Here is a 25,975-nt window from a genome sequence, read left to right as displayed (position 1 = left end):
TCCTCATATGGAACACATGAATGAAAATAAAACACTATCTTATTCAGCAGGGCCATAAGTCTAAGTGCATATATTTTTAACTGTTGTTTGGATCATCAAAAAATAAAATGATTTCACTGAGATTTAAAAATGTATTTACCTTGGATGACAAAAATATGAAATAAAGTTATGGCTGAAAGGCACCGGTTTTGACGCACATGAAGACGTCACGCAGGCGAGCGTCCCCCCCCTCTTGTCTGTAAAGGGTTCTTGTTAAAGTTCAAAACCGAGAATATCCTCTTGCGCAAAAACTTCAAACCAAGCAAGCTCGGCATTTTCTTAGTAAATATTTGAATCTCTGACTTTATCCAGCTGGCGGTAAAGGTTCACGAGAGAATCGCTGGTGTCAATTTGGAGTCACGCTGCAGCTCAATGAGCTCAAGCTGCAGGTGGTCTGCTGTATCATCGGGTTTCGCGGAGAAAATAGAGGAAAACAAACACGATCTTTTTCAATAAAATCCTAAAAGCGCTGTTGAAACTCCCCAAGTGTCTGCTGCATACCTACTGATTTGCGCAATGATATTGTTTTCTGGAAACTGGTAATATATTCCTGCATTGCCTGGAAACATGTGGTAGTAGGTTACATTTGTGACAGGTGCCTTTGTAAAAGTGAAGACTTTGGTATGTAAGGATGACTTATTTCCACATTATTGCCCCTGAAGGCAATCAGATGGTTTGTAATGTCAACTAAAAACCCAGCCGGCCAAACAAGATCGTGTACTTCTGGCGTAGTAAGTCCCTATTTTGTCAAGAATTATGCAACTTTCTTTCAAAGAGAGTAGAAAAGGTGCAACGCAGACCCTTCGACTGGGCCATCTTAGACCGTTGTGATCCACAACATCTCTGTAATCGGCCTGGATTTAAAAGAGAAGCTGTTGATGCCAAAGAGCTTTGGAGCAAATGTACACTGCTCAAAAAAATAAAGGGAACACTTAAAAAACACATCCTAGATCTAAATGAATGAAATATTCTTATGAAATACTTTGCTCTTTACACAGTTGAATGTGCTGACAACAAAATCACACAAAAATGATCGATGGAAATTAATTGTATCAACCCATGGAGGTCTGGATTAGGAATCACACTCAAAATTAAAGTGTAAAAACAAACTCCAGGCTGATCCAACTTTGATGTAATGTCCTTAAAACAAGTCAAAATGAATCTGTGTTGCTTCCTGAGTGGACACTATGATTTCACACAAATGTGATTGACTTGGAGTTACATTGTGTTGTTCAAGTGTTCCCTTTATTTTTTTGAGCAGTATATTTAGTGGACTTTATTACTGATCTCATAACTTGGTCAAATTTAAGAGGTTTGACACAGATAGCGAGTTGGTGAGAGATGCAGTGGAGTTTCATGGCACCCTAATCCAACTCTCCCTTAAGCTCCACTCTTACCCCTTTGCCAAAAGGGCCTGATCTCCGGAGCCCAAGCCGCCTCACGCCCGGCTTCACGGTGGTTTTCTCCGGTTCCCCCGCCTCATCTGTATTCTGTGATCGTGAACCGCTCACCAGCTGCCGGAACCCCAGAAAAGCTGTCGGTGTACCTCGTCCCTTACACTTACCTCCTTCACCGATTTTGTTGTTGTTTTTTTTTCATGATATCAAACTACATCATCGTGGCAGAACAAACAAATACGTTCTGGTCCTTTTGTTTTGGTCCGTAAGGCTCGGGAAGTCCAGCAGTCATACCATTTCCACTCGTCTCCAAAAAAAAAAAAAAAAACAGTAACTGAACGGCGTCAGATGCATCCCTGCTTTCGTCAACAGGTAACAAAAGAAGTTTTGCTTGCACTGGTAGTTTAAGTGACTTTTTTGTTTTTATTTTCCATTGCCTTACAAGTCATTTCCCTACTTAAGGGTAAGGCTCCATCTCTCTTTGTCCATCCATCTTCAAATACCACTTCTTTCCCGCTTCTCCCATTTTACCATTTATTCTTTTTGATCCAAAGCAGCATGGTTGGTTTAACTTTATGGATAACATATTTATACAAATTACACGCATGATGTTTTGTGATGTAATTGAGGATACATCTAAATGATCTGAATTTTTGGGGGGATACAAGTTCTTTTTTTGGTAAAATAACTAAAAACATGAATATTTAAATCGAACCGAGCTAAATGACGTGACAAAAATATAACATCAGTTATCATCTTTTCCTTTCCTCTTTTTTGAAACTATTTTGTGGATGATCATTGTTACAGCACCTATAAAGAGACATCCAGCCAGAGCAGCCAGTCCAAAGATGACGTTCGATGACACGTTCTCACCTGCAAGGGAAAAAAAGATCAGAATTAACTATTTTTTTAATTCAGTGTTTCCCAACTTTTTTTGAGCCACGGCACATATTTTACATTAGAAAAATCACACGACACACCACCAAAATAAATATGTCAAAAACATTTTTTAACGCATAAGAATGAGACCGTAGTCTCAATTTACTTAGTGTGAAATCTAAACTATCTAATATCTGTAGATTTGTCAAGTTGCAATGCAAATTTCCCACTTTTTTCAATGTCTGAAGACATGTCATCAATATGTCTGGAAATTGTATTATTTGAAAGAACTCTGGCTATTTCTTTATCAACACCAGATCCGAGCATTTCTTCTACAATGATTTTGCCGGCAGGTAGTATTAATGTTTTGCTACGCTGCGTGTCTGTTTGGATTTAGAGACGAGTTCAGCAACTTTATAGCAGCTTTCACTGCTTTCTCACTCGTCTTGGTAGTTTTCAACAACGCTGCCTGTTTGTTTCCGCAGATACAAGTACTTTTTATTTTAAAAATGTATCACGTAAAGCGTCACTAATCACTCTGATACACGGATGCACGGGTTAATTCACTACCCGTTGCCATGGAATGGACACGCTGCCCACATAGACATAGGAAGACACATTATTTGCGTTGGATAAATAATTTTCGGACCAATCGGGTGAAAGTGGGCCTTTTTCCACGGCACACCTGATGATCTCTCACGGCACGCTAATGTGCCGCAGCACAGTGGTTGGGAAACACTGCTTTAATTAACACTAACACGAGCAAAATGCACATTTTTTGACATTTTCCAACTCATTTTGGAGCTTATTTTTCCAATGTTAGCAGTGTAATGTTGGTTATTGATTAAAAACAGTATGAGGTGACAGTTGTTTGGTATTATCACGGTACTCTATTAATGATACTCCACCTCCCCCAAAAACAAATGAATAATGGAATTTTGAAAGCTTAAAAAGCGTTCTCAGTTATTTTCGGGGATTTCAAAGCAGGTCCACTCCAGCTAAAGTGTGATGGCTCGGGGATCTGCGCCTCCCCATCCAGAAACGGTTGCCGCAAATGCCGTTTCTTGTGTCCAGTCTAGTTTGTTTGTTTTGCATCAGCATCTAGCGATAATAATTTATCATTTATTAATTTGCTCTCTATAATTAACCCATCATGGATGAACCAGGAGCAGTAGGCTGCCGTCCGGCGGCATCTTGTTCGAGGAGCCGGTAATCGAACCAGGAACGTTCGGTTCCAAAGACAATCGCTTTACCTCCAGTCCCTACAGATATTTCGACAAAAATTCACCTCAACCTGGATGACTGACAACCTCCGCAGACACAACTACATGGTGATCGAGGAGTTTTCAACCAGCCTGTCGCCGAACGAAATGCAGGTTTTAGGCTCCTTAACATCATCCACCATTTCTACCTATACCGTTGAGTTTTGGATTGGCGGCCGCACAAAAGTGTTTAGGGACAAACCTCCAAACCGCTATACTCTCTCTTCGCCGGACTACCAACTGTCTGCACTCTGGACAGGAGGGTCACACTAGAGGGCCGTCGCAAGCTGCCCGAATGATCAGGCTCATCAGAAACCAGAGCGATCAGGTCAGCCAAAGGTCCGATTTCCCCCCAACTCTTCATCCTGTCAGCTTCCCATTCCAAGTCTGGTGGCCGGGAGAGACACTTGTGGTCTATAATATTGTTGCGAGCCACGAATGTTGAGGTTTATGTGGATTTTTCTGTGTGATTTTGGGGTTGTTTGGAATTCTGTATTTTTTTTTTTTTACCTAGAACTGCATGGGAACAGTAGTTCTACTGAGTCTTGTGCGTCATCGCTCTGACCAACAACACCTATTGGTTATTAAACAGAGGTTTTACCGTCAACCAGGTGTTTTCCTTGAGTAAAATGCTACAATATTGTTGCGAGCCACAAATGTAACAGTTTATGTTGATTTTTCTGTGTGATTTTGGGGTTGCTGGGAATTTTGTGGGTGTGGTTTGGGTTGCAAGGAATTCTGTTTTTTATTTATTTATTTTTTTTTATTTTTTTAACCTGGAATTGAGCAGAAACAGTTAGTTGTGTATCCTGGCTCTGACCAACAACACCTATTGGTTATTAAACAGACGTTTCACCATCAACCAGGTGTTTTCCCTGAGTAAAACAATACGCTTGAACTGTATTCCTTAACATGAGACTGGAAACATGTTTTGTCAGCCCTTCTTTTTTTTTTTTTTTCTTTTTTGGGAGAGTCTGCCAATGACGCACGGGATAAAAAGAGAGAGAGAGAGAGAGGGAGGTAGAGAGAGAGAGAGAGAGAGAAGACTCCTCAATGGCCGTCAGCCCCAGTGAGTGAGCGTCCAGCTGCATCCATGTTCCTCTCTTCACCTTCAGACCGGTGGTTCTTAACCGGGGTTCGATTGAACCCCTGGGGTTCGGCGGAGGTCAATGGCGTGATGACACGCCCCGCTTGGCCATGGCTGGCTGCAGGTGATCACGCGAGATTGCTTGGAGGATCTGGGCCGCAGGGATTTTGGCGCGCTCAATAGTCAAATTGTGACGGTCGTAATGGTCACTCATGGTCACTCATAATATTTCAATCCCTTCGTACTAATTATGTCGAGCAAAAAGTGAAAGTGGTTGGAGGAGAATGTACAATGTAGGACTGGTTCAGAAAATTAGAATATTGTGATAAAGTTCTTGATCTTCTGTAATGCAATTAAAAACACAAAAATGACTTTTTCATGATATTCTAATATTTTGAGATAGGATTTTTGAATTTTCTTACGATGTAAGCCATAATCAACAATATTAAAATAATCAAAGGCTTGCAATATTTCAGTTGATTTGTAACAAATCCAGAATGTATGACATTTTTGTTTTTGATATTGCATTATAGAATTTAAAGAACTTTATCCCAATATTCTAATTTTCTGAGACAGTCCTGCATGGATTCACATGTATCACAGGATGTGATGGGAGTGTGATGGGAGTCAGCATCCCGACTGCATGATTTGCAAAGCCGAGTCGAGCAATTCTAGTCCAAAAACTAAGGAGACATTTCCTTAAGCTGCATGGAGATGTGCAGTAAGTATTCATTATTATGTTTTATGTGAAAATCATGTTTGGCTTGTTTTATCCTAGGAACATAGTGATGTTGATGCATGGTTCATTCAATGCACCAGTAAAACATAAACCTCTGTCTTGAATTTGGAAAAAAAATAGATAAATAAATAAAAAAATGAATAAAATAACAATAATACAAAAAAAAAATCAAATTTTTCCTAATAATGCGGTACCTCCAACAAGGTTAAGAACCACTGCCTAAGACACTCGCATACCTGCTCTTGCACAGAGATGTGCTTTTTTTTTTGTATTGAAATCACCCGATACTCGTCTCATTCTAGGTTGGCCCTGGCTGGCGCTGCGTGCTTCCCATGAACCCTAACAAACAGGGATCAATTACAAAACTTTATGATTAATAATCAAGTAATGATTATTGATGGACACCATCAAGTGAATGGAAAACTAAAAATAAAGCTAAAAGCGGAACCAGTTCCCTGTATTTACATTCTCAGCTCAGTCATGTGGAATTATGGATGAACAGCCAGATAATCTTCCTTCGGCCGAAGGGAATATTCAAATCTTTGTACTTTTTAACACCTGAAAACACTTTATAGCCTTGATTTTGACACTTTATAGTTTTATTTGTATTTCTTATTCTCCCTCCTTCCTACTATTATTTATCATTGTTATGTTTTACTTGAAACTCTGACACAACAATTTCCTTCGGGATAAATAAAGTTGTTCTTATTCTTATTATAACACACTCTCAGGTACCACGGGTAGATAAGCCAAATAACCCCTTACCCTCACTGGTAACTAGCATGTGTTCAGTGTTGCTCAGATGACCGTCGTTGACCTCTGGCTGGATACCCAGGATGTGACACATCAGGGGGTAGATGTTGACTGTTTCGAAGGGCCCCACCACCAGATTCTTCCGGAAAGCAGGGCCCGATGCCCTGAAGAAAGCTTTCATGTTCATTTCCTGGTTGTCGAAGCCATGCTCTCCCTTGTTGAACTGGACCGGGAAATACTGCAGGGACCAAAGACCAAATTTGACAGGACACAATTTGTTCATAAATGTGGTGCCGGTAACCTAATATGACAGTTTTTTTAACTGGTTACATGTTGAAAATGTCAAAATGAAAGCATCAAATATTATAACAAAGGGATTCTCAAAGTTTGAGCTTTTCCCAGCAATTAAGCCATGATTTGGAACAATGGATTAAATAAATAAATTTGAAAAAAAAAAAAGAAGATAGAATTAATGTTTAGAAGAACAATGACAAAATACACATTGGGAATTTTGGAAATAATCATTTTCTTGAGCTTTACTTGATGCTTACCTATTTTTCAAAATTAATTTTTAAATATTTTAATTTCTTCAAATATTCTAATTTTTAAATAATTATTTAAGATATTTTTTACTATAATAGCCGTTCGTGTTTACCAATTTCTGTTGGCTTGCCTCACCATGAATATTACCAAACCAATTACCGGTTTAAGAGTGTCGGATTGTCCACAGGAGAGCCTATTGGTTTGTAGGTCAAGTTTTCATAAATTTAGCAAAAATATTCAATACCTATTTTACATTTCTGTGTAGGTTTGTTGGTAGATTTTTCATAAATTTAGCAAACGTATTCGATACCTATTTTACGTTTCTGTGAAGGTTTTCAGTCATCCGGATAATTGTTAATCATTGTCAAAATATTTTCGCAAACAACTGGATTTGAATTTCTTCCCTTGCAGAGATTTCACCTCTTATTCAGACAGTTTCTCCAGTTTGAGCGGTCTGTGGGGAGTTTCCGTAAATAACTACCACATTTGGGAGCTGGTCTTTCTGGCCGGTTGAATGGCGTTGTTACGTGAATTAGGTATAACTTCCGGGGACTCGTCTTAGTTAAAATTTGAATAGGTACCGCTAAAATTCCGATGATATGAAACAAAGTAGTGAAATCTTGTAAATCGATTGGACTGAGGCTCAGGCGGTGGATCGTCCCGGGCAGTTTGGGGAAGACGAAGAGACCTGGTTTGTGTGAGGTGATGCGTCTTGGGATGGATCTCAGTACGGCGTGATATGTCGGCAAAAGGTTACAGCCGAGGCCCCTTTCACTTTTCAGAAACGTTTTTTTCCATTTTGGCAAAACTTCTTTGACTCCTCTCTCAAACCACCCGTCTCTCAAACCACCCGTGCACCTACTATTATTCATTATTGTTATGTTTTACTTGAAACTCTGGCACAACAATTTCCTTCGGGATAAATAAAGTTGTTCTTATCACGATCCTTATTGAAGGAGGAAGCTACACCAGTTCTCGATCTTTTGCCCGGGTGTCTTGTCCTTCGATTGCAGCGGTCTTTGCCTCTTTTCTTGTGGGGTTTGAAGTTTTACTGGTATTTGGTGTTTGTTGAAAACCCTTCTGAGTTTGTCTGAAATACCAGGAGGACACAAAAGCATGACAATATCTATGTTTGTTCTTGTTAAACTCCTGTTCTGGTTTTTGTTCTGCTGAAGGCCCAACTATGGAGGCCAAAAGTTTTAAAGGCTTTGCTAACTTGTTGGACCTCAGTTTTTCTGCATTCAGCGGTTGATGGGATTTTTTGGGCTCAGTAGTGAAGAGTTACGACAACTCCTATTTTGCGATCAACGGGGTGATGCGTTGTAAAGAGCAAGTATTGGTCCGTGTGTGTTGGTTTCTGATTGATCTCAATATCTGTGTTTGCTGTCACCTGCAATGAGGATTGGGAAGATGTCTACATTGGTGAGATGAAACAACCTCTGCACAAACTTTAATGGACTTTAAAAAACGATGAAGGTTGGACGATTGAAACGACGAAGGGGGCCTTAGCTAGGGGGCCCATAAATAAAGCTGTGCTGGGAAGATCCGCCATCGCAAATCAGACCCAGGTGACGACCCCTTGAGCCCCAGTCCGAATGATCTACAGGTTTTTCTCTTGTTTCACACGATCGGAATTTTAGCTGTACTTATTCAAGTTTTAACTCAGGCGAGTCCCCAAAAGTTTTAACCATCCAACCTAGTTTCTGAAAAACAAGTCTCATTAGCATAATAAGCCATCACTACTATAACCAAACCCCAGGTGTTATATACGGAAACTCTCCATTATAACCGAAGAAGCCTAAGCGATTAGAGGTGAAACATCTTAAAGCGAAAAAAAATTCAAGTTGGATTGCCAAAAAAAAAAAAAAAAAAATATTGATAAGGATTCGTTTAACTTGTGTCTTTACCTCTCCATCTTCTGTTTCTGTATTAGATTTCTAAACATGGTGCAGAGCCATTACAGTACATGAGTCAGGGAAGATAACCTTTTTTGATTTATGATCCATACCTCACTTTTTTTTTTTTAATACATTTGAACTCAATACATTGACGAAATAAGTTGCCGACCAGCCAAGTAGCAAAATTGTTTGTATCAACAAAATGCAACTCTTTTGAAATACTACAATTATGACCGTCTCTTACAGTTTTTTTGAACAAGCCCCCCTGAAAATTCTGAGTTTGTTTTATGTACTCAATTAAATATGTTGTGAACGCATTGGACTTGATGATCATATGTTTTGCCCAAACTACATCTCTTCCCTACTCAACTGGGCTATTGGTACTTACGAGACCAGATCCAGCTGTTGGCTTACTCTTACGGATCTGGGTAAAACAGCCTTTTGTATTGATGCCCCCAACACATGGAACACTCTGCAACAAACCCTAAAATTAGATGCCCGCCCCTCTGCCGCTGTTTTTAAACACTTGGTTAAAAATCTATGTACTGCCAATTGCACTTGTTTTTACTTCTATCCACCCCACTTGTAGTTTTTAATTTGATCTCATTCTCACTTGTTTGGAGTTTTATCTACTGCTTCCGTACTGTCTTTAATTTAATCACATTTGCACCTGTTTTTAGTTTATCTACTGTTTTTTTTAATTTGTACTGCCAATTGTACTTGTTTTTAGTTCTATCCACCCCCTTGTACTTTTTAATTTGATCTCATTTTTTACTTGTTTCGAGTTTTATCTACTGCTTCCGTACTGTCTTTAATTTATTCTCATTTTCACCTGTTTTTAGTTTATCTCCTGTTTTTTAATTTGATATCATTTTATTGTGGTGCTGTGCTCTGCTTTGCTTGTAAACTTGTCGACCCTGAAAATGAGGGAGACCTCAGTGGTCTTACAAGTATAAATAAAGGTTTGAATGAATGAATGAATGAACTGTATGGAGCATCCAAAAAAAACAAAATCAGCATTTGATATAAGAAATTTTCACCATACCCCGTTAATAACATGTCCAGCGTCGGCCAATAAAATAATCGGCAGAATGCGATCGTTATTTCCAAAATGCAGCCGCTCTGGTATCTCTTCCTTCTTGTAGACTTGGAGGTGGGGATGTGCCCCCTTCAAGGCTTGGTAAACCTTCTCCAACTTCCCAGGCTTTGGCAACAGCATACCAGAAGGGCCAAAATCCACCAGGTGGAAGGTTAAGTCTTTAAAAGAGAATCCCGGGATCTTCGATAGAGTGATCTCCTTCACCAGCCCATTGCGGTAAACCGTGGTCATGCCGTGGTCGGATGTGAGGATGACGTTCAGGACATCGGTTAGCCCGCGGCGCTCGGCCGACTCTCGGATGTAGCCAACCGTTCGGTCCACCTGCCTGACCATCTCCCTGCGCTGCGGCGAGTCAGGGCCGTATTTGTGTCCCGTGCCATCCGGTTCCCCGAAGTACAGGGTCACAAAGTCGAGGTCCTCGTCTCTGAACCAGCCCATCACCTTATCGGCGTTCTCTCTCCAAGCCGTCTCATTTTTGTAGTTGTAGAGCAGCGGCTCCACTTCCCGCACCATCGCAGTCTCTCCCCGGTAACTGGAAGCTGTGCCAGGAAAGTGAAGAGAACCAGCTTTCAGGCCCTAGAAGAAACGAAAACAGAAGCTACGTTAAAATAGCGGACAATATTGCATAAGTGACTTGATATCATGCAAAAGGTACAAAGACAGAAACATATCATATCCTGGAAACCACAACTAACAGCTTTTATCGCTATTGCTATGCCTTATCTATAAATCGCAGCTCAAATACTGAAGCATATTGCTCCTGTTTTGTTTGTTCTGCATACAAATTCTTCTCGTGAGGTTTAGGTTACATTCAGGACCGTCTCAGAAAATTAGAATATTGGGATAAAGTTCTTTATCGTCTGTAATGCAATTACAAAAATAAAAATGTCATACATTCTGGATTCAAATCAACTGAAATATTGCAAGCCTTTTATTATTGTGATATTGCTGATTATGGCTTACATCTTAAGAAAACTCAAAAATCCTATTTCAAAATTTTAGAATATCATGAAAAAGTATTTTTTGTTTTTTTTAATTGCATTACAGAAGATAAAGAACTTTATCACAATATTCGAATTTTCTGAGACAGTCCTGTAGATGTAAGACTTTAGCATATTCAAATACATACCATTGGAAAAAGTTGGTTTCAAACATTGAAACAGTGACTTGTGTGCCAGTGTGATGTCCTGAAAGTTGTTTTTTTTTTTCATATATTTTGCACACTTCTAAGAAAATGTGTTGCTTGATTGATGTGAAAATGAACGTATCAACTGCAGAAGTTTGTTGGAAAAGGTATCTTATTTTAAAGTCTGTCACCTGTTGACATCATATCGTGTTTAATCACTGCTCCGAAAGAATCTTGTCCCTATAAAGCATCCGAGAGAGATGCTGTTAATTCATTAGTTTGATACTTGAAAGTTCAATAAAACATAACGTGGTTGATAAGAAATATAATATCATTGAAATAATTTACAGTTATGTATATATCGTAGATATAGATGCCTAGAGCAAGGTCATGACTGCCGTTTGTGGCGCATGAATAAATGTGAATTTATTTTCAGGATTTTGCCACAGGTCGAGCACACGTCACATCTCGACACACGAAGAAGTGTTGAATTGTTGTTCGTCTTGCAACAACGTTCATCTTCATTTTTGGCTGTGCTTTATCTTGATATTAAGTACCTTAATTTCCGGACATTTTCAGATTAAACAACAATGCGGCTGATACATGGATATTTGGGGGTGAGGGGCTAACGAGCCTTACGCCGCTAAAACATTTACCCTCGTCACATCGGGCCGATGAAATGACCAGGAAATTCTGAGTCCTTTAAACTCCGACACCGAAGAAGACGACTTTGACGGTTTTAGTGCGCAGGAGGAAGCCCAAAATAGCAATCGGCTAGCCAGTGCGGCTTATATCGAGGTGCGCTCAATAGTCCGGAAATTACGGTAAGTGTTTCAACAAAGTGTCCGAGAAAACATCAGTCAGTCAGACCAATTTTAAAATGTGCAAAAAAAATTCACAAAAACTTTCAGTGGTACCCCTTCTTGAGCTGCTACCTTACCGTTGTGGAGGGGTTTGCGTGTCCCAGAGATCCTGGGAGCGATGGAGTCAGTTGCTTTATGCCCCTGGAACGGTCACCCAAAGTAAACAAGTCCCAGGTAAGGGACCAGACAAAGTGCGACCACCCACAAAGAGTACAAACTTTGGATCCAGTTTTCCCTTGCCTGGACGCGGGTCCTCCAAGGGCCTCCTTGGAGCCAGGCCCGTAGGCAAGTGGCCGTTGGTGGGATACAGCCCGAAGGACTGACATGGGTCACCACCATCAAGAAGGCCCAAGGGGGTCAGGTGCAGTGTGAGCCGGGCAGTGGCCGGAGCAGGGGACTTCGGCAGTCCGATCCTCGGCTGCAGAAGCTGGCTCTTGGGACATGGGATGTCACCTCTCTGGTGGGGAAGGAGCCCAAGCTGGTGCGTAAGGCTGAGAGACTCCGACAAGACATAGCCGGACTCACCTTGACGCACAGCGTGAGGTCTGGAACCAGGCCTCTCGAGAGGGACCAGACTCTTTTCTTACTCTTGAATTGTCCCCGGTGAAAGGCGCCAGGCTGGTGCGGGCATACTGATTGCCCCCCAACTTGGCGCTTGTACTTTGGGGTTCAACCCAATGGACAAGAGGGTAGTCTCCTAGTCTCCCTCCGCCTTCAGGCCGGGGGACAGGTTCTGACTGTTTGTGGCTATGCACCCATCTTGGGATCCCTAGAGGGGCTGCTAGGGAGCACTCCTACCAGGGACTCCCTCGTTCTACTAGGAGACTTCATTCGACTGTGTCCTGCAGGCAAATAGCCCGAGATGGCTATTTGGTTGAGTGGTCACTTCTGACTCCCGACTACTTCGGATCTTTGGTCACTGAATTGCCCTTCTTGTAAGTCGCTTTGGATAAAAGCGTCTGCCAAATAACTGTAATGTAATATATACTATAATGCTAGCGCTAAAGAGTTTGTCATGCTTGCAAACCCATGCTTTCAATGCTGACGGACCCAAATCTCTGCCAGCAAGAGTTCAAATAAATGCCATTTAGCGGCTAAGAAGAGCTTGTTTTGGTTCTCATACCTGTCTTTGTGCTGTGATCCAGATGGGCAGCGTACCAGTGTCCCACCACTCATTGACAAACTGAGTCTGATAGTAGGGCTTCTTCTCTGTGGTGGTCGTGTTAAACCACATGTTATGGATCACGCCGTGGTTCTCAATGTAGCGGCCTATGGAGGGGAATTGCTGCGATTAGCGTGGGCTAATTATCCAAAGCAGGACACATTAGGACATGAGATTACCATGGAGGAAATTAGCATTCATTTAGCTAAGTAAAATAGCTAAATAAAATCAATCGTTTAAGTCATCCAATTAAAAACATGTCGCACACGTAAAAAAGTGGTTTGGAACTTTAACACTGACTTTCAGTTATAACATATTCCATATTCTGGTGCTTTTAGAATTCATGATTCAAGTCAATGCAGAAGTACTTTTTTAACAAACTACAATAAATGTTTCTTAACGTTTCCAATTACTATTATGAAAAAAACTAAACGCAACACATTTTATATTTCCTATAAGCGGTAGACAACCAGACATAGATCAATGTCTGTTGAGTATCTTTGTCAATATTTGGACATTATTAAAAATGTTTATACAAAAATATCTATTCAATCTACCAACCTTTTTCCTTCGTGAATTCTTTTTTTTTTTTTTTTTTTTTGCTTTTTTTGGGATTTTACGTGGTATAATTTCAATATTCAAAAAAAAAAATCTTATAAGAAAAATATTCTTTAACTCAAATTAATGAGTTAAAGAATTAAAGTACTTACCAGGGCAAAAAAATGGTGAATAACAAGAGAAACAAGTTTACATTTTTAAAAAGTGTGATACTTGTTTCCTGAATTTCTATGCTTGCTTGATATTTCTGAGAAGCACGCAGTATTAAAAAGTCTTTAAAGAGCATCAACTCCAACACACATTTTGTGATTATTTTTTGTTTTCTGGTGCTTAACTAAATGTTATGACACACAGGACAGAGAGAAAAGAATTTTGAACTAATTGTCATAATACACAGTTTAAATCCACTTGACTCAGCCGTATAGCCAAAACAACCTGAGCCTCTGTTATGTGATATAAAACAATTTACCTGTCAGAAGTGTAAAGTGTGTCGGGCTGGTAATGGTGAGGTAAGGCGGTGTGACATATTGGGCCTTGACTCCGTCCTCAGCCATCTTGTCGAGGTTTGGTGTGTCCACATCTTGGTCGTAGTCCCAGCGGAAACCGTCAAAAGAAATCAGAAGTAATTTTTGGGAGTTTTTTTTGGCGGGAGCTCCGAGGATGTCTGAGACACAGAGGAGGCAGAGACTCACGGTCAATAGCATACTGGTATCTACTGGTTCGACTTTCAGTTTGCGCCAATATTTACAACAGGGTCCAACTTTAAGCATCTGAGAAAGTTCTATATCTTATCTGTCATCTTAGCAGACTTTATCCCTTCACAGTTCTGCAAACTCACAATGTTACTAAGCTAATTTGACTGCTCATAGTTGTGTTGGGAACCGGCAATAAAGCAGTTTATACGATCTACATTTTCTGTAATTTCTTGCAGATTTTATGAATTTAATTGTATTTAATTTTATCAATTTATTTTTTTAATAAATAAGTGATTGATTATACATTTAACCTGCTTTATCTGAAAAGTATGCATTGGAGATTCTCATTTTTTTTACACCCTAAGGTAATTGAGGCTTATTTTGATGTTTGTTTTTCAGCTTTAAACAGGAAAGTCTTGGTTCAAAACCAGCTGTAGATTAAATTTAGTTTTTTTCTTTTGGAGTTTTTGTTTACTACAGCCCACAGGGAGCGCAAGCCAATCTTCTCCTTGAGCCGGTCGGAAACTCTGATAAATGCAAAGGGTCGTACCATCAGGGCCATTCAGTGTAAAAACTGTGCACAACATTTATGCTAATCAAATATATGACTTTAATTCTATTTTAATTCCGACATTATGAGGTTGTGCTAAAATGTTGTCAAAGTCCATCAAGTAGCTTGACTTTGTCCTTATTGTGTGTGTCCCTGGCCAAGACTCAAGGGAAAAGTCTTATCTTTAAGTTGATAAGGAACTGCATTCATCAGCTTTCATGAATTCCATCTATTTTCATTCCACCCCTGATATAAAGTTTATCTAATTATCATAAACAGTCAGCAAGATGTAGCGGTGTTTTTGAGTTGCGCTAACCCCTTCATATGCTTTTTCCAGATAAACACGGGTGAAATACAGCACCCTCTAACATATCTGTACTAATCTATCAACATTATCGAAGCAAATACTGCACCTGTAGTACCATGTTGCTGCCAATGCACATCTCTACACCTCTACTACGCTTTCCTTTAAATTTTATGATATTGCTTTACAACGTTATACCTCTAATTCCAAAGCTTTGCACATTGTTCTTGAAAATTAGCACCAGCAAACTTATCCATTCCTCAGACATCAATTCACTCAATAGGAACCTGTCAAACAACCTACTCTAAAGCTTCCCTACCACTGATTCCTAGACACTTCAATATATAATCAGGATCACCTGCCTTTGCACACTTCATCCTAAGCCTTCCCCAATTCCCAATGTTGCCTATTTTGCGGTCCACCACAGACACCTCTTCTACTCTGCATTGTCTTGCACTTTCCTCATTTATCAACCCTTCAAAATAATCTTTCAATTCTCCAGTCACACTTCTGGCACATTCACCTTCTAGCCTGAATTGCCCTCCCCATCTGCAACCTAAACATTTGTCTTTTACTCCTTACTGTCGAACCGGTCATACAAGTCATCATATGCTATAATTGTGCTATGGATGCATCTCAGACCCATGCGCAACACAAGACTCCACACTAAACAGGTCGAGGGTTGAGAAAACTTTGGGTTAAGATTAGACATTAGGAGTGAGGAGATGGAGCTGGAGGGAAACACCAGCGCTTATATCCGCGGAGGTTCCAGCAGCGGCCAAACAGCTCATTGTTGGCACTGGTTTTGGGAGCAGGCGAACAGCTCGTGGACACGATGTGCCTTTGGCAGTGGAAGAACACCGGTGCCGGCATCCATCGAGGTTCCGGAAGCAGGTGAGCTCAAGGAAGGTCCCGGTGTGGAGTCCGTAACCGCTGGCAATCAAAACAAACCTCAAGGAGGGTACAAGTCAGGGGTCCAGGCCAAAGGGCACTGGCCCAGTCGTTACCAGAGGACGGTGCAAAAGTGTGTTGGCATCCAAGCTTGAGGAGTGGGCCTGGTTGGGAACAGGTGACCAGTTGGGAGGTGCTGGCATACTGTGACAGGCAGGGAGGGAGGAACAAGTGATGCAGAAGTCAGGGAAGGAGACAGAAACTCAGCGGTGGAAGGCGCAACGGCACAGGAGACAGAGTAGGGATGACCAAGCAACCAGTGGGTTGGACGCTATCGTGTTTAAGTCCTCACTGATTGCCGGCAATGGGCAACAGCTGTGCGTCCCCTAATGAGCGACAGCAACGAGCCAAACAATTTGGCCTTTACCACTGCTACCCTCACTGTGCACTGCGTTTCCCTGTACTCCTGCATTCGCTGTTCAGCCCTTTAAGTCCTCATGTCTTCCAAACAAAACTTTTTCTCTGTATACTGTGGTAGTATGCATACTTCCGGAGATGAACTATTTTTTTTAAATTCTGCAGCAGAAGGAATTGTCTCACGTAACGTGACAGCATTCAGAGTGTTCAAAGAAGCATCGTATCAATGGGTTATTTTAGTCATCGAACCGCAATATCCAAACACGGTAGCCATCTGCCCTTTGGTTGACACGTCAGCTTCATTTTTGCTTGAAAAACAACTCCATACACAAAATTTAGAATATCAAGTCAGTTTCAGGGCAGAAGTCAGGTTGTTTTTCTCCTTGATAGCAGTCAACATCCCATTTTCCTTGTGCATTGTGAGGCCTATTCTAATTATTCAGCAATTCATAGGAAATCTTTAGCGAAGGTCTTTGAGTATGTAAAAGGAAATATAATTTCTATCGAACTTCCCAACTTTGATCATTCAATGAGTACAGAAACATGTGGATAAACAGGATCAAAAACTTTTGGGACAACATAAATTGGTCATAGAGAATCCGGATGATTCAATCAGTTTGTATGGCGTACGCCCGAGCAACCGATTCGTATAAAGGGGCAGGATTTTGTTGTCGATGTAAGTTTTCCACCTGGTGACAAACTGCGACGCTTGGATGTTTTCCTAAATCTTCCTGTATGAGGTGCTGTCACATACATTATATGGATGTAACGCTGTCAGCAAATCACAAACACAACCAGTTCCTTCTTATTCTAAAAAATGTCCTTTCACGCTTGGCAGTCAAAGAGAATCTGTGGCATAAAGAGATCTTCAACTACACAGAGAATCAGTTATCTACTCGTTGAATTGTATCTGTATTATTATTATTATTATCGCTAGCGTGACTTCCAGACAGCACTGGACTCACACCTGGGGTTGTGCTGAGTCATCACAGTGTAGTTATGGTGTTCCTCATGTCCAGTCAGAGATTCTGCTTAGGCAGGCACTCTCCTGCAGTGGTTGGCATGGATATATGTCTCCCTTTTTGCTTCCTTGATTGACGTCATGATGGTCAACAGCACCTGGAACGGCCCTTGTCACCTCTGAGAATGCCAAGTCTTATGTAACGCAAGAAGAATATAAAGGACGAGGTTCTCACGAAGACTCGTAGACGGAAATGGATGTCCACTTCAAGTCTGCAGTCAAACAGAAAGGATTTCATTTGGACTCAGGCTAAATTGATGTCTAATGGCACTAATGACACCTCATGGACGGACCCGTCTTATCTCCAGGATGTGGTCAAGCTACATGTCCCTACCCGTCCCCTCCGATCTGGCACTTCCGGACGACCGTCCATCCCATCGCTCAGAGCCTCCGGCCGCCGATCAAACCGGTCTCGGCTCTTCTCGGTCTCGGCTCCTCAGTGGTGCCACAAACTCCCGACAAAGATCAGAACAGCAGGCTCGCTGCGCATCTTTTGCCGTGAGCTGAAAACATACCTCTTCACCAAGCACCACTCTACTAATCGCACTTAGCACCCAACTCCCCAAGAAAAAAAAAAAAGGATGAAATGTATGTGGTTCTGAGATGGATCTCTGGTTGAGTGGTCACTTCTGACTTCCGACTACTGGTACTTTGGATCTTTGGTGAAGTCGCTTTGGATAAAAGCGTCTGCCAAATGATTGTGATGTAATGTAATGTAATATAGTGGCAGCAGCTTTTGCTACTTTAGCCCAGCGTTTCACCAATTTTTGTTTCAAGGTGTGATTTTCTTGTACAACGAGCTGGGTGTATGCACGATGCATTCTCAAATCTATGCCGTAATATTCATTCGATGGTTTTATGGCTTCACTGACAAAATGTGAACATTGGCACTTGATAATTTGGCAGGTATTTCCCATTATGCTGCTTGCTTCACAATATTTCTGCACTGCCACAGACTCATGGTCTAAACCAGAGGTCGGCAATCTTTAACACCCAAAGAGCCATTCGGACCAGGTTCCCACTGAAAAGGAAAACACTGCAATTACTTTTTGACGTCTAAAATAAAGGTATCACTGTATATATTTCTTTTTTTTACCTTTACACTTTGTATAAACAACTACAGTGTGTTGCTACTGAAATCCGCCAAATGATACAGAGAAAATTAAATTTTATTTATGGAATTAACACATTTTGAACATTTTGAGCTTTGGGCTTTCAGAGCGTGTAGCGGAGCCTTGACCTGAATTTTAAAAATAAATTGGAAAAAAAAGCACTGTGTCAGTAAACACTACAAATAAATATTTGTAAAATATCTTCATAAATATTTATTTTACCTGTTTAATAGGACTTCTGCTCCTGAACTTCTGCGCACAGCATCTGCAAATCGGAGTGGCGTTTTGGCAGGTATGCTGGCTTCCCCGAGTGGGACGTTTATTTTGAGCGTCGAAAAATAATCTATATAATTTTATTTTAATATTTCAAGATCACAGTAATCATCTAATTTAGACCTAAAATAAAAAAAGGAACTAACACAAATGAAATAAACTTCAATTAAATAATAAATTAAATTCAATTAAATACTTTAAATAAATCCCAAGCCAGTTGATTGGCTGCAGTTGATCGGCTGCAGTTGATTGGCTGCAGTTGATTGGCTGCAGTTGATTGGCTGCAGTTGATTGGCTGCAGGGTTTGTGATTGACAACACGGACAACCTGACAATTTCAGAACCGCAGAAAGTGGGCGCCGGCACCGGCTGTAACATATCACACACAACCCTACAGCGCTGCGCCTTCTACTAATGAGCTACTGTTTGTTAGTTAGTTGTTGGTTCCCTCCAGTGGCTAAACTCTTATCAACACTATTTCAGAACTACAGTAATTCAACAAAAACTGGGGAAGATACAATTCTGTTGCGAGAAAAGTTTTCAATTCACAGAGTTGGAGCGTTTTTCCAAAAACTTAGTAACTCACTAACTGTAAGGAATTGGTGACCAGATATTTGAACAGTTTTTTTCCTGCAGCCCATCATCAGCGTTGATGCCTGATACATTACTGGGTTCCTCTTGAAGAATGCATGTCCTTTTGTATATATCCAAATTAAACTGTATGTATTTTCAAAGCACAATCTGTATTTTTTTTTTGTTTTGTTTTTTAAACATTTAGTGAATATAGAGATTCTAATTCTGATTCTGACACATCAAAACTACTGCAATCCATCAAAGACTGTGGAAGAGCCAATTATGGTGGTAGAAAAGTGTTTATCTCGCCAAGTTGAAGCGTTTTTAAAAAAATCGGTAATAACTTGTGAGCGATTAGTAACTGGTGTTGTGCTGAAATGTTTAATAGGACATAATTCTACACAACATCCGTCAAAATTACTGAAATCCAAGATATATATATCTTGGATGTCAAGATATTGGTAATTTTGACACCGAAAAAGTTTTTTTTAATTTTTGTAATTTTTTTTTTTACCAAAATGCAAGATATATATATACATATACATATATATATATATATATATATATATATATACTGCTCAAAAAAATAAAGGGAACACTTGAACAATACAATGTAACTCCAAGTCAATCACACTTCTGTGAAATCATAGTGTCCACTCAGGAAGCAACACAGATTCATTTTGACTTGTTTTAAGGGCATTACATCAAAGTTGGATCAGCCTGGAGTTTGTATTTACACTTTAATTTTGAGTGTGATTCCTAATCCAGACCTCCATGGGTTAATACATTTGATTTCCATTGATCATTTTTGTGTGATTTTGTTGTCAGCACATTCAACTGTGTGAAGAGCAAAGTATTTCATAAGAATATTTCATTCATTTAGATCTAGGATGTGTTTTTTAAGTGTTCCCTTTATTTTTTTGAGATGTATATATATATATATATATATATATATATATAGACAGAGCTGCGATCAAAGTGACCAGCAGAGAACTGGGTTGTGCTATTGGACAAGTCAGGGCTGCCAGGTAAGTTTAAATCCTGGATATACCACTAAGTCATTCTGCCACGCCTGCTCTGGCCACTATTTGTCTACAACGTCCCACTCGCCACCATTAAGGGCTTCGAGACAAAGGTAAGTGGCTACCTGTGCAGGTGGTTCAGCCAAGTAGTTGGGCCTAAAGTTATTCCTTGTACTATGTTGAAATAATTCATATCACTATCAGTTATTTAGTTGGCATATTTATATATAATAGACCTGGGCATTTTACGGCCTGCGGGCCACATCCTTTGCGCTAAACTAGTTTCTTTGAATATTTTAACAAGTATTTTCAATCAATATTGAATTTAGAAACTCACTTTTTTTTCTTTTTGTTTAATTTTGTAAGGATGATTACATATAAAATATTGTCGTACATTTATATGACCATTAATGATTTTGAAGTTGAATAAAATGCCAAAAAAATAGAATATTTAAATTGCAATTTTCATTTTGTTCAATTTACATGATATGTGGTTGGCCCGCACATAGAAATGAAATCAGAAATGTGGCCTGTCAGTCAAAATAATTGCCCACCCCTGGTATATACCATGGCATTGACTGAATTTAAAAAAATAAAAATAAAATCAGTGTTTGGATCTAATGTCTTCCTAGCAGTGCTGTACAATAAAATTTAACTCTTATTGGTTTAAATTACTCCTTTGGATGTTCAGATAATAAAAATATCTTTCACAGAAAATGTGACTGATTTAACCATTCTAACATGCAGGTCAGAACAGAGACGCATTACGGAACAAACATCTCTGTATTTCACACCTATGTTCGAATCATTACATGAGCAAAACAAATGTTTTTAGATTCAGTTTTAATTACCTGCAAAAAATAAACGAGTGAATGAAGACATGGTCTTTAGCCTCACTGGAAAAAAAAGAAACAAACGCTGCAGATGTGAAAAATGGAAAAAGGATTTGAATCAGTCTACTGTCAGAACATCTACCTGAATTCACTACGCTTCAGTCCAAGTAGTGGGATAAAAAAAATCACGGTTTGCCGGCCTTCAGCTTCTCTTCCATGGTGTGGTCTCCCCTGGACCCCCCCAGGCAAGGTGGGCTCTTGGACAGGGACGGGTTTTTCTGCCACTGCTCTGGAGTCTTTGCCTGGATGGCCAGTGCATGAACGCAGCTGCTCAATTCTGCTTTCAGAGTCTCATTAACCAGACGGTGGCGTTGTATGAGTGACAGACCCTCAAATTTGGAGCTGACAACTAATACGCGGAAATGAGATTCTGACCCGGGGGGCACTGCGTGCATGTGGCTCTCGTTGTGAACTTCCAGGTGGTCTGGCTGGAAAGTTTCAGTCATTTTAGTCGTAATGGATGTCTCGACGGGACGGCTGGGGTCCGGGGCCATGTGGGCTATTAAGCGGTATAGAGGTGGATACAAGGGGAGGCCGGCGGAGACTGTTCGAGAGCAGCGGATGACAGTGGGCAGCATCAGAGGTCGTGACAGGAGATCACCACAAAAACAACCTGAGGGAGCAACGCATGCACAAATGCAGAGTAAATTAATATTGAAAATAAACTACGTGAACATTCAGAGTTACTGCATGCTAATGTCACTTCACATGTGCATTTTTTAGGTTTTAGCTGGTTCCTTCTCCAACTCCACTGATTTGTCCGTTCACTTTGAGACGACTGAAGTGAGGGAATTAATATGTTGATACTAAACAAACCACAACGCAATGGCCTGTCATTGAGCCTGCTGTCAACAAACATGCATCTGAAGAGGAGAACAAATTTAGCACCTTACAGAAAAGGAGTCAGGGGCTTTACAATCCGAGTAACAAGTGACGAGACTATTTAATTGGAGATTAACACAAATAATGGAGCTCAACCATGAAACTGCTAAATATGAAGCCAGTAAACACACGAACTCGAAGTCATTGGGCGTCATCATGTCCGTATTTGTATGCTAGCATTCGCCGTTAGCCTCTAGCCTCATAACCTGCAAATGGGGTTGACAGTCGCGAAGTAATTTTTTTTTCCACTTATTTGAACTGGAAAAGATGAAGCCTTGTCGTGACTAACATTAAACAGAGTCATAGCTCAAAGAGGCAAGAACTAGTCACCACTCACCTTGCCGGGTACTGTGACTTCAGTTTGATTCTTCCCTTTCGTTATGGAACAGGAACCGGAAGTGCATTTACACTGTTGGTTTATGGGTTTTGTAGTTTTTTTAAGGACTACACTGTTCCTTCAGCATCACCTTCTGGAAGGAAGGTGTCTCGCAATACCAGCATCATTCACATAACAACTAGATTGGTATTTTGCAGCAAACATATTCATGCATATTACAACGGGCCGCTGGCTTTAGGTGATGTAAAATGGGAGAGTTTATTCGCTTGCGGTAGGATTGATTAACAGAATATAATGATGTTGCTTTTTATCTTATTCACCCGCTAACCTTTTGTTCCTTGGTTTTTCTCCTTATTTTCACAAATTTGGGATCAGTGACAAGAAGATTGCCCTCATTCAGAAACAATTTCATTTGAACAGGTAATTAGTGCCTATTTTTGCTCAAAATACATTATGATACACATATACATACACACAAACAAATACACTCATATATATGAATATATATCAAAGTACAAACTTAAACATTACAATGTGTCCCCATACGAGGACATACATTTGAATTTTTGGATTTTACACTCCATTCTACCACCTTTTGACTTCTTTTGACTTTGTTCTCTCTTCCTCTATACACACTCACATACATAGATACAGATGTATAGACACACATACATATTACATATGTGTAAATATATATATACATATATATAAAGGTCACTTGGTCATTTTTAATGAGGATGTCTTCATGAATTAGTTTTTACTAATTGCATTACTCTCACTCTACTTTGGCCGTCAGACCTTGTGTTTGTCTTTTTTTCCCAATCTATTTAAGCCATTTTAGGAAAATAAACATCCCAGAGGAGCAAGTGAGCCATTCTTAGAAAGCAACGTCTGAAGCTGCTTTGGGAGAGAAATTCTTTTGCGACTTTGCCTTGAATGTCTTTTGAGTTTTGACCAGTGGATTGAAGAGGATACAGTAAGAAAAAAGAAGATATAAAGAAATGTTCATGTGAAGCTGGAACTATTTTCTAAAGTTTCGTGGATGGCTACAGTCCTTTTGCAGGAGCGAAAGGGAACCACGGGTTTTAGCTCTGCGGTTCTGATGGGAGGTCGGGGTGTCGGAGGCACAAGAACAAGGCTGTAAGACGGTGGTGATAAAGCTAAAAGAATATGAACATTCTCCTCCTCTTCCAAAGGCGCAAACTGACTTTCCACTTTGAGAAACTGCTCTATCTAGTGGCGATAAAGGCAAATACCAGACACATTGATCGTTTCCATATCAAAGTTTATTGCTGACATGCATGTAGAGATCTGATGAAGTAGAAAAATATGTTTTTAATACAAACGCATTTTTCATCTGTACAATTACACAGTTTTCTGTATCTAGATGCCCATTTCTGACCAAGCAGCTTACAACACATTTCCCATTGTTTTTTTTTTTTTTTCTTTTTTCTTTTTAAATTCCACATTTCATTTCCAAACACCAATTTCCAGTTGAAACAGTCAGCAGTGTATCAGTTATCCACTGAAAACACGACCTTAGAAGCAGGGAGAAAATAAGACAAAAAAAAAAAAAAAAAAAAAAAGAATAAAACTCAGAATTTTTGTTTGCGTCCGATCGGGGGACCCAAAGGGAGTGAGCTGAAATCCGGATGCTCTTGAACACCTCGCCACTTCAATAATCATGCAACAGCCACGCTTTTACACGGAGTTTCACCTCACACTATTTCCATGCTTTTCAAACGTATTCGCAGCCTACCGATACAACCGCGTCAAACAAACATTGAATGTGGTACAATCCACTAGCTAGACGGTGAAACACTTTTAGTTGGGGTGGGGGTGGGCGGGGGGGTTTAACATCCACATCAAAGATATATTAAAAACCTCTGGTTGCGATTCTGCAGCTTGGCCGTAACTGGACCGCACGTGAGGTGGCGTCGAGACACTTTCCACCGATCTAGTGTTGGCATTCTGCGAAGGCTATGGCGTCCATGGAAATGGCCATGAACGGACTACAATACTGCTTTGACCCTCGAATTCACATTGAGGGAGAGAGCCCGGTGGCTCCCCTTTTACGGTCTCTGGATGCAGCAGTTTGACGGCCAGTCGGCAAGGGGCGTGAATGCTCACCAGGTGGAACTGCATGCAACAGGACTGGCACGGCCGTGATGGTACATATTTACATACTGGCCTCAAGAGTGCTGCCTTTTGGGGGGATGATTAATTTAAAAGGGGGAAAAAAAAAAAAAAAAACCCTCCCTCACGTGATTCGAGATTGTGTGCAGGTATCTGCACTTGAAAAAAAAAAAAGAACAAAAAAAAAAAAAAAAAACACTATGCAAAAGTCAGTCTATTTATGTAGCTTAAGATGTGGCAATATGGCAAGAAAACAATGAATGAATCCAGTGGGGATGTGGGGTGCTACTTTTCAATGAACGTGGCAGAAATAATGTATTTCTGACGGCTGAAGTAGAAGAACCATGATACTTTTGACAGCTGCGAAAGGAGAGAGGTGCGGGGCCGGGACTCGGGCCGACTTTTCACGCGTGAAGGCAGTTCCCCCGACGGACTAACGCCGTCACACTGTGAGTCCCAGTGGTTGGTGAGAAGTGCAGCTCTGCGCCGGTCAATAAATTAATCAAACACACTGAAAATCACAAGGGAGGGAGGAATGAAGAGGTCAATTTGAAAAAAAAAGTAATCCAGAGCCTAAGTTCATGCAAACTGTAGGAGTATAAATAGAAAAGTCTTGGTAAAGCAGATACCAATAAGCAAAGGCAAGTGTACAGATGGCTAACAGTCACTGGTTAGTAGCTTCGCTGTGGTGTAAAGAAACTGTTGCCAAGGCAATCAGGAACTCACCAAATTTTCATTCTTCTATTCATTACAGTATTAGTTACCAACCACTTGTCTCTGAGATCCTACAGTGGATTATAACATGCATGTAGGTGAGGAGGGGGGGGGCCGGACGATGGCAACTAAAATGCAACCATGCCGTTTATGCTAATGGTGAGCGAGCGCCCGTGATTCGGGACGATCGCTAAGACATTCAGTCGAGCCTGTTCTCAGCAAAGCCCGCTCTGGTTTTCACAGTGTCCACCGCTGGTTGGGGATGAGGTGAGGGGGAGGGGAGTTGGGGGGGGGGCAGGTAACAAAAACTGAAAAAAAATGGTAGGATAGCTTAAAAGGGTCTGAGGCCACCGGAGGCCGGCGGCTCCGTGGACCGCGGCCAGAAACACGTGCCAATAACGCTCTGCATACGCTCACACCGAAGTGAAGAGTTCACATTCATACTGAGAAACACTTGTCCCGTGATCTGTCTTGATAAAGAGAAACAGGGAAGTTGGAATACCTGGAAGCCATTCGATGATTCCGAACGAGGCAGCTGGGCGACGGTTCCTTGGCTAAGAAATTGTTTGGCATCACAAGTGCCTGATGTTCACTACAATGGCATGGCGGAAGGGTTACCATCAGGAAGCCTTGGCGCGGAGGATCCAAACCCCTCCTCTCCTCCTGGCCGTTCAGCTCTTGGCATGGTGACTTCCAGGTACCTCAGACTAGCTGCCTAATGCTAAAACAGATTTTCCACAGGGATATGCAA

The 25,975-nt window shown here is 40.7% G+C and overlaps 2 protein-coding genes across 2 annotated transcripts; both read right to left on the bottom strand.

Moving 5' to 3' along the window:
* Positions 1 to 1,907: 1,907 nt before the first annotated feature.
* Positions 1,908 to 15,600, bottom strand: LOC147230627 (ectonucleotide pyrophosphatase/phosphodiesterase family member 7-like). Its single transcript, XM_086154450.1, has 6 exons — positions 15,537 to 15,600; positions 13,875 to 14,069; positions 12,809 to 12,954; positions 9,643 to 10,272; positions 6,169 to 6,394; positions 1,908 to 2,309 (listed from the first exon to the last, which is right to left on the bottom strand). The coding sequence occupies exons 1-6, from the start codon at positions 15,598 to 15,600 to the stop codon at positions 2,182 to 2,184; spliced, it is 1,389 nt and encodes a 462-aa protein (XP_086010576.1). The 3' UTR covers positions 1,908 to 2,181.
* A 5,488-nt stretch (positions 15,601 to 21,088) lies between these two features.
* bola1 (bolA family member 1) lies at positions 21,089 to 22,439 on the bottom strand. The gene is made up of 2 exons (XM_086154477.1): positions 22,375 to 22,439; positions 21,089 to 21,768 (listed from the first exon to the last, which is right to left on the bottom strand). Exon 2 carries the CDS (start codon positions 21,731 to 21,733, stop codon positions 21,281 to 21,283), a length of 453 nt encoding a protein of 150 aa, XP_086010603.1. The 5' UTR covers positions 21,734 to 21,768; positions 22,375 to 22,439; the 3' UTR covers positions 21,089 to 21,280.
* Between the last annotated feature and the right edge of the window lie 3,536 nt (positions 22,440 to 25,975).

Source organism: Fistularia commersonii, chromosome 10 (assembly GCF_037954325.1).
Source record: "Fistularia commersonii isolate RoL2024-O1a breed Wild chromosome 10, RoL_Fcom_v1.0, whole genome shotgun sequence".
NCBI classification, from domain to species: domain Eukaryota; kingdom Metazoa; phylum Chordata; class Actinopteri; order Syngnathiformes; family Fistulariidae; genus Fistularia; species Fistularia commersonii.
The sequence above is the reverse complement of the archived record's forward strand: the minus strand, read 5'-3'. Positions and strand labels throughout refer to the sequence as shown.

Coding starts and splice junctions, on each gene's coding strand:
- bola1 (XM_086154477.1), bottom strand. CDS start 21,733: ATGCTGCCCACTGTCATCCGCTGCTCTCGAACAGTCTCCGCCGGCCTC.
- LOC147230627 (XM_086154450.1), bottom strand. CDS start 15,600: ATGGGTCTGAGATGCATCCATAGCACAATTATAGCATATGATGACTTG. Junction 14,070..15,536: donor CTTGTATGACCGGTTCGACA/GTAAGGAGTAAA, acceptor TCTGTGTCTCAG/ACATCCTCGGAGCTCCCGCC. Junction 12,955..13,874: donor ACACTTTACACTTCTGACAG/GTAAATTGTTTT, acceptor TCCCCTCCATAG/GCCGCTACATTGAGAACCAC.